At 39.1% G+C, this 9,567-nt stretch overlaps 1 protein-coding gene across 2 annotated transcripts; it reads right to left on the reverse strand.

Moving 5' to 3' along the window:
- Positions 1-4,408: 4,408 nt before the first annotated feature.
- On the reverse strand, positions 4,409-9,562 carry LOC137022633 (uncharacterized). 2 transcript variants are annotated; one of them, XM_067389048.1, is made up of 4 exons: positions 8,319-9,562; positions 8,073-8,138; positions 5,124-5,189; positions 4,409-4,809 (listed from the first exon to the last, which is right to left on the reverse strand). In XM_067389048.1, the coding sequence occupies exons 1-4, from the start codon at positions 8,428-8,430 to the stop codon at positions 4,571-4,573; spliced, it is 483 nt and encodes a 160-aa protein (XP_067245149.1). In that variant the 5' UTR covers positions 8,431-9,562; the 3' UTR covers positions 4,409-4,570. The 2 variants fall into 2 exon arrangements, 1 of the variants encoding a protein (XP_067245149.1); XR_010895414.1 differs by lacking the exons at positions 4,409-4,809; positions 5,124-5,189 and having other exon boundaries at positions 8,045-8,138.
- Positions 9,563-9,567: the final 5 nt, after the last annotated feature.

Below are 9,567 nucleotides of genomic sequence, written 5' to 3' on the forward strand. Positions count from 1 at the left end.
TGCAACAGACGCTGTGGATTAGTTACGTCACCTATATTTCTTTGCTCACAGCTGATTGGTCAAACTTCAGTCTGAGATCTCGAATCCAGAACATAACCTGCCCCGGAGCAGGTTAGCCGTGCAGCGTCAGATATCATGGCAACGAAGACTGATTTAAGACGAGCAACTTTCATAGTACCTTAAAGCCAGGATTGGCGCAAACTAATCTGAAATTTACCTGGCTAGCCAGCTAATCCAGCTTCATGGTACAGGCCCCTGATGTCAACTGTTGAAGTTTGGGTTCCTTGCCGCTGTCGCCTTTGGCTTGCTTAGTTGGGGACACTTGACATTTGATATTCAACAGTGCTTTGATCTGCCTACATTGACACTATTCTTTAAGAGCTGCTGTGCAGCCAAAATAATGTACCAATTATCAATGTAAAGCTGCTTTGACACAATCTACATTGTAAAAAGCGCTATATAAATAAAGGTGACTTGACTTAACTTCATGAACCACCTTCTGACTGTAACAAAGCGGGACTCAGGCAGAGATCCATTTGCAAGCTTTATTTCAAAAGTAAGTGTTGTCATACAGCAAACAAGAACAGCAAGGGACAGGCGGAATCATAGTCAGAGTACAGGCAGTAGATCAGGGCTGGCAGATATCGTTCACAGAACAGTAGACAAGGCAAAGGTCAGGACAGGCAGCACAGGCAGCACAGGATCATAGACGGTAGACAACAGGTTCAGTAACAGACAATCAGACAGGGTATAAACGCTCGGAGATGCTACATTGGGTAAACAAGACATCGCGATCATATGGTGTGAGTGAGAGTCTTTTATAATCCAGGTAATGAGCTGCAGCTGGGTGTGGTGATTAGTGAGGAGTGTGTGCATGGCTGTATTTGCCAACAGGTGATTGGTGTGGAGTGAACATGTGACTGGCAGGGAGGATTGTGGGAAGTGTAGTCCAGAACTGACAGGATTCGTGACACTGACATTGGCATTGTGATCGAGGGAGTTAAAGTTTTGAATCAACTGACTTCAGTCACATCAGCTTGTGCCCTGCTTCCGGGTATGATACCCATCAACCTATAAAGGTTTATATTAAATTCATTACATAGTCATACATTTGGATTCAGTGTGTTTTAACTTGAACTTTTTTTAATCAACTTTTTTTTTTAATCATATTTCAAGTTGTGCTTAATTTTGTAGTACATTGTAAGAGTCACATTTACAAATATTTATGACCTACCTTCTGTCAGTCATACACTACGTTTGATTTTGTTTTTGAACATTGTGCAGTTTTAACTAATAATTTTGTATTCTTTAGGTGCCTTACAACAAGTGAATGCTAATAAAAAGGAGGCCATAAAGTTTATATTTGCTGTTTCTTCTGCCCTCAGTTTGCGTTTTTCTTATTTTGCTTTGGCAGCGAGCTAAACAAAGGCTCGGTAAAGGACGCAGACAGAAATCAGGGTCAAACTCTCTTTACTGAAGACCAATTTGTGAAACTGTTACACAAATGAATAAAGATAATGAAGAAATGCTATCTTTTACAAAGTTACAGTCACTTCACATAGCTCAAAACAGTATGTAAGATACATATGAATCACCTTTATGTAATATAGAACATAGCAATGGTGAGATGAATAAGCAATCTAGCATCAAAATTATGTGCCTTGAGTTACATTTAGCATGTCACATATAAATAGTTCGCAAACATACGCACAACTGATCAAATAAACAATCATATGTTACTAGATAGATTAAGCTTATAAGCCTTTTCAAGAGCAAAACAACAAGGATGGATGTGGATGCACCTCTACACTCTGAAAATCCAAAATGGCTGCTGTATTACTAAAAGTGACAGAGTTCTTAAAGTGACTACTAGGTGTCAGTATTTACAAAGTAAATAAGAATATTACCAGGGCCAGGATACTGTTACTGCAAAACTAGCTACATTATGCCCCTGAACTGCTTGCGGGTATTGCTCGTGGTGGAAATCCCTGAGTTCGTCAGAGTATCAATTTAATGAGTAAGGACATCCTTTTTGCATCAGAAGAGTAGCTTCAATCCTTGAAAAGCTTCAAGTCCTGAACGGTGAACTGTGGTAGTTTTTCAGTCTGTAGTACTGTGTTTCTGTCTTCGTTGGTGAGTTTCCATTTTATATATATATATTAAAAGTTTGTTTTTTAGCAAAAGCAGATAACTCCAACAGTCGTTTTTTGGCAAAAGCAGATAACTCCACATTTCATGTTTCATAGTTAAACAAAACCCAAGTAATTGCATTTAAAACACTCTCAAACACACATGTGCACACAAACGCACACACACACCCACCCACCCACGCGCACACACACACACACACACACACACACACACACACACACACACACACATACCCGTTTATCGGGCTAGAGGGACATTTTTTGAAATTTTTCATAAATCAGACTGGGCATAGGGCTTTGGGGACACCAGGTTCCAGTGGTGCTAGAGCTACAAAAAACACATCAAAAATCATGAAAAAAATCAGTGAACCTATACACAACTTAAAATTAAAACATTTTCTTTGCACAACTGAGATATAAAAAAAGGCTATTTTTCAGACTTTCTGGTGGTTTGTAAAGACTTTTCTGTAACACGGCCTATAAGGACAGTGTGGTGTACAAGGTCAGTGATGTCACCATACACATACACCGAGTGTAACCTGCTTTGAAAGGACACATGGTCTGTAAGGCCAGGTCACCACACACATACACCGAGTGTAACCTGCTTTGAAAGGACACATGGTCTGTAAGGTCTGTAAGGCCAGTTCTCCATACACACACACTGAGTATAACCTGCTTTGCAAGGACACAAGGTCTGTAATGTCTGTAAGGCCAGGTCACCACACACATACACAGAATGTAACCTGCTTTGAAAGGACACATGGATTATAAGACCAAAGTGACTGAGGCACACCATTATAATAATATGGAATATATTAAGAGGTCATTTTTGTTTTCTCTGTTGTGCATTACAATTTGGCACATAAGCTGTAAATAACTCATCACATCAGGACATACTTTTCAAATAATATACATAAGGAGGACAATCACTCCATTCTATACTTCTAACACCATGGCTCTTATCTGATGGGATCTACTAACAGGTGGGCCAAGCGCCATTAAAACAACTAGGAGCATAACACAAAAACAGTGCTTGCATCCACTGGGACGAACTCAGCCCCATGTATGTATTATGGAGTTTTTCTTCAATACAATTTTTTTCTTCAAAATTAGTCACAAATTACACAAAGTGAGGGTATGTGTTAAAACCTATTTAAAAAGGATTCTCTCAGACAACCTAATCACATTATTTAAATTCTGTCAGGACCACTATCGTCAACGATTATTGATTGACTATTAGCATATAGTTTGTATTAGGGCTGCACGATTAATCGCATGTTATTCTCACGCGCATTTCGTCAGTAAAGCCGGTTCCCTGATTACCGCTAAATCGCCATCACCTGTTTTTAAACGGAGCGCCTTTTAATAGACAGAGCCGTAGTTCACAGACAAGCCACGCAATATCGCGTTCATTATCGCAGGCGATTCATCTGCGATATGAACGCGATATTGCGTGGCTTTTCAGTGATCTACGGCTCTGTCTATTAAATGCCGCTTCATTTGAAAGCAGGTGATGGCGATTTAGCGGTAATCAGGGAACCGGCTTTACTGACGAAATGCGCGTGAGAATAGCATGCGATTAATCGTGCAGCCCTAGTTTGTATTGGCGATATAGTTCTGTTCTAGGCAAGAACTCCCTGTGCATCCATGCAGCCTAGCATGGATAAGAGCAGCAATAAACCCCCTAAGAGTAAACAGAACCGAACCAACAATGTATTGCAGATTTCATTAATGTTGGCATTAAATGTATAAATTCATTCAAGAATTTAGACTGATTCCAGGGGAATTAGAATAGCATATCCTGACTGGACAAGAGGAGGAGATGGGGATGGAGGAGGGTAAATGAGCTGATAACAGCTGATAATACTGAAGATGAGGATATGATTTTATATATATATATATATATATATATATATATATAATATATATATAAATATATATATATATATATATATGCAAGCTTGACTAACGATACCTGCTTGATTTATGCTTGCTCTTTTGTTGTTCTGTGGAGATTGCGAATAGGATCGCAACTTGCTTAGGTCTCACCAAGTATATTTAACCCAGTTGATTTCATTATGTTTGACTACAAAACTTAGCTCATGCATTTAAGCTAAATTGTTGAAAATAATAATCTAGGTTTATCATCATTTACACACACAACACAACATTTGTTGAATCACTGAACTATATTTGATTTAGTCACCTCAAGAATCAATTCCTTTACAAAGGACAGCATTGTAAAAATTAATAAAGGAAAATAAAAGCGAATCCTGACATTAAAAGGCCCAGGCTAACCACATAAAACAAAACTCTGCCTGTGAGCAAAATAAAGCTTAAGTTACCTAAACCATTTCTGAACACAGGACACCAACTTTTAAAACATGCCTACAAAGATAAAGGCTCGGGCTGTCCAAAATTTAGTGTTTAGCATTTGAACGCTTCTTAAAGGCCAAGCCTCTGTTGCGTACAAAATCTCTAATGTTTTGAATGGATCTTGTCTCCAAGATAGGTTGTTCCTTTTCCTTGCACTTCAGGCACTGCTCATTGGTGACAGTGACAGAGTTTTCAATAAAAGGCCTCATGTGTTTCATCACGGCTTGTATCTCCTCCTCAGACCATGGTCTCTTTACACACCGCCTCGATGAAACACGGAAACCTGAACAATTAAAAAAAGATTAGAAGATTAAAAAAGATAGATACAGAAAAAGAGATACAGTGAGATGTACTTGCAGGTAGGGATGTTGGTGTTCAAAATTGCCAAACAAGCTGGAACTTGTGTAGACAAAATGTGTGTGATAATAAATTGACTTTAGATTTGCTAAAAATCAAGTTTTATTAGCATGACATTTCATTACACAAAATACATCTAGCTTCTTTGTATGCTTTATATGTCTAACCAAACATAATGTAAGTGTTGACTGCACATTAGCAATTGTGCCTAGAGATGGACATGGCACCACATTTAAATACCTTGAGTAACGGAGTCAGGGAGATGAGGTGAACTAGAGGATACACAGGCAGCGTTCCCCTGGTCATCTAAAAAAAAAAAAAATAAATAAATATTGCACAGTATAAATGTATAGGCTTAAAGAGCCTGTCTGTCTACCAATCAAACACCATGGGCATGGAGGGGATACATGTAAAACTGCAGACAGCCAATTCTATTATAATAACTATACTCATGGCAAAGCTGTTGAACAGGATGAAGTCAGGAGAGCGTGAATATGTGCAACAATACCTTGAGTGATAATTTTACTAGGAAATGATGTAGATTTTACACAGGCCAAGTCATCCCTGTTGTTTTAAAATGATCATGCAAACTACTGAACACATCAAAATAATAGCCACAAAGCATATGCGTCACAATTAGGGATGGAACGATTACCGGTTTCACGATAAACCACGGTAAAAGGTACTGAAGGTTAGTAGTATCGTTTAAAATGTAATTATCATTAAAACCGTGTTTGATTATCACGATTTTGAAAACTTGCAGTAAATCCTATTCAGCCAGCATTAGTCCGATGCAGATGCAACACGCAACATTGTTTTTTTAATGAGAAGAAATGGCAGAAGGCAGTGACAGCGTCAGGAGATTTCAGCCCTCTAAAAGGACCAAATCTGAGGTGTGGTCATATTTTGGCTTTTACAAAAGTCCTGAGGGAAACTTAATAGAGTATAATCACCCTGTCTGCAGAACATGCACGAAGAAAGTCGCTGCTATAGGGGCAAAACATTTCAAATCTGCAAACACAAGGCAAGTGGACTTTGACCTCAATACTAAAACTACATCTGGGAAATAGTAACGTGAATCTTCCACAAAGAAAAGCTTGCAGAAAGTGGCTTTGAGTCAAAGACGAACTAACAAGTTCAGACAAGACTAGGGTGACATTTAAAGGATAATAATGTGTATTCATTGTGCACTAATTACAGATTTTCTTTACCACATAAATAATTACTGGTACATATTGAATTGAGATTAATGTTTTAAATCTAACCTGCTTATAAATCCATTTTGTACAGTGTACAAAATTGTCCAGACAAGATGATCACAACAAGTTATAGTAATAATTATAGTAGTATTAATAGTAACGTCTGATATCATTTTCAATACAATCAAAAACAGAGACACAAGTGGGATTAATGAAATGAGAGAGCGTGTCCGTTGTGATACGTGGATGTGCGCTGTTATAATGCATTATTGCCAAGGAAGGAAATGCCACTGAATAGAATCTTGCTTAAAAACAAAAAAAGAAAAGTGCATAGAGCCAGGGCCGCGTTATCCTAATGGGCAACATGGGCTGCAGCCCAGGGCCCCGAACACTTGGGGGGCCCGCGAGACAATCCTCTTTTGCGTTTTAAAACGCATCGTTGTCACACCCGAATCAAGAGTCACAGGCGCAGCGGACACGCACGCAGGAATACCGCAAGAATACAACCAGGACAGTGTGCGTAGCGTCTGGGTATGCACGTGCATATGGGCCTGGGTGGATTGGTGGCCCGCTATTACAGGCTTAACACCAAGGTATACTTCGGGCGTTCGCATCGCGTAATTTTCGTCATCAGGAGGGTTCGCAGGCGTCCGCGCTCCCCGTCCGCGTGCAGAACAATTTTTGTGATGGCACGGACCGTGTGTGTACTGTACAACAGCCCATGCGAAAGTGAATTGAGTGCTTGAAAACAAAAGTCCACTAGATAGTGCGCAGTGCACACGCCGAACGCATCTTTCCGCAGCCAAATACTTTTTGCACAAGCGTCTGTGCACGAGACCGAAGCCGTGTGCATGTTCATAAAAATGAAGCATAATAGAAATAATGTTGTCATTAACTTGCTAAAGCTTATCTATGTTGTTACTACTAAAATCATTAAGGAGCTGAATAAATGGACAAAGAAAGGGTCCATACAATGTCTTAACGATGATCTATTGCATTTGACCGTCATTTTTAAGGTGGGTTTCTGAAACTTATGCATGCGGTAATGTTAGTACAGAATTTTGAACGAGTCATATTGGTTTTATGAAAAAAAACGGCCACATATGCACATTTTAAGATACTGCACAAGTGAATAAATGTAACTCGTACACTCGTTGGGGTGGATACATTTTTTTAACGAAATAAAATGCACATAACACGTGATGGAAACATTTAGAGAAGAAACTAATAGTACATTTATTAGGTATAAAACGTGCATTAAAAAAAAGTCTGACAGAATAATTAACTAGAATAATCTTCAGACACATCACATCTGAAATGATGATATGACCAGTCTGAAATTCCAAAGCCAGAGTCGAATCGGTCGAATTTAAACTTGGACTTGTTAAAAAGCCTTTTTTAAATTTAAATTTTATTTTTTACATTTTTAGATCAGCAAGGCAAAGTCTAATGATGCAGGAGCGCATATGAGCCTATTGTTGTTGTCAATCCATCCTAGAAATGTTTTTACCATTTTTGTCTGCATGTTTTAAATTGATATCTTATTCATATTAAAATCTTCATCCGCATAAGACGCGCGATTATGGATGTCGAGGGGAGGGGGGCCTTTGCGTTCGTTAGCCCAGGGCCCCGCGAAGGCTTAACGCGGCACTGCATAGAGCTGCTTGATTTATTTGTTGTTTGTTGATTTTGAAATATAAAACTTGTTGAAATCTTTTCAGTGTGTGCCTCTGTTCTTTTTGAACATTTTCATCTCATTTTAACAAAACCATGATATTGATAATCGTGATATGAAATTTTCATACCGTTCCATCCCTAGTCACATTGAAGAGAGATGATAAAAAGTTAAGCTTCTAACAAAGTTTCTTACTATCGTACTACTGGAAAATTCCTGACTAAAACATTTTAATATACTGTAATGAACCCACAGATCCCAGCTCATTGCATGAGATATGTTGGACAAACTTTGGGTCCATTATTGAGATTATACCTTCAGCTGCAGTCTCGGAGAGGTGAGGCGATCCTAAAGTCACAGAAGCCAACATTTCTTCATTGTCTAAAAACAAAACAACAACAACAACAAAAAACAATGCAATAAAAAGTTCATACATGTTTGAAATAACAGTAGGCTGTTATCTAAATGTATAAAAAAAGCCTATTTTAAAGATTTCACCAATACAATTGCAAAATCCACAACACAGAATACAACAATTTCAGTAGCCAATTTCAACAGTACCTTGCAATGTGGAAACATTAGGGAGTTGCTGTGATCCGGTATCAATATCGTCTGTGTCATCTATTAAATGACATTGCAAAAATGTTATCACATTTGTTATTACACCAACCATATACACATACACCAAGTAGATTTAACAACATGTAAATGATGCATACCACCAATTTCATCCAGAGATTTTCCCTGAATATCCTTCACACTTCCCTTCTCCATAGCCATAAGCAGCTTTGAGATCTTAGCCAGCTGAATTGTTGATTGGGGCAGTCGATAGTACTCCCTATGCACCCTAATGTCATGGCCGAGAAAATCGGCTAGCTGGTCCAGTTCATTATCTTTCAAGTTCATGACTTGGCTTATTGTGGCGATCTGTTTGCGAAGGTTAGTTGATCTGAGGTTTTGAGGATCTTCGGCTCCACAAGCATCTGCAAATTGACCAAACTGCCCTCTGTAGTGACCATCACTACAAGGAATAGCGAAGAGGTAATTGTTGTTTTCAGTTACTCCACACTCTTTCCTCTTACTAATGAGGAGTGACAGGTTAGCAGTCATATCAGGAGTCAGGATCACAGCAACCTTTCGTCCTTTTTTCCCCTTCAGTTCCACTCTGGCGAATTGTTTGCAAAGTCTCTTCTCAACTTCTGTAAGCCCAGTGCTTATGTCATCGTTTAGTTGGGACATGTCACGATCTTCAAAATTTTTTACAGTCATCCGTGCCACTTCACCTTCCCTCCTCCTATTAAACAAAATGACTTGGCAGAGGGTCACCTTTGCTAGTGCTGCATAAGTGCCTGCTGTTGGGTTATCGGCTAGTTTCTCCTTAGTCAATTCCACTTGCTGACCAAGATATAACTGTAGCTTCTGAACGTCTTTGGCCAGTGGAAGCCTGGTGCTCTTGTTGTATTTTGCCTCACTCAGGTTTGATAAGGCAGAATGGGAAACTAATTCAGACCACTTTGTTTCATGAAGTGTATGAAACCTCCTGATGGAATCGATCACCTCTTGGTCCTCTTCCATGAGAGCACGACACATGATGAGGTCACTTATCTTTCTGAGAGAATGCCCAATTTTCAGGGCCAAACTTGGGGCTTTGAACGTGTTGTTTTCATTATCAAAACCCGAAACTCTCTTGACAGCACTAGTAAGAATAAAGAAGTTGCCTGGTTTTATTGCCTCTTCCATGTTATGGATTCTTGTTGTGTGGCGCAAAGTCACAAGTAATCTCCCAAGTTCCCTTACTTTCTGTCTTATA

The sequence above is a fragment of the Chanodichthys erythropterus genome, chromosome 7 (genome assembly GCF_024489055.1).
Source record: "Chanodichthys erythropterus isolate Z2021 chromosome 7, ASM2448905v1, whole genome shotgun sequence".
Taxonomy (NCBI): Eukaryota; Metazoa; Chordata; class Actinopteri; order Cypriniformes; family Xenocyprididae; genus Chanodichthys; species Chanodichthys erythropterus.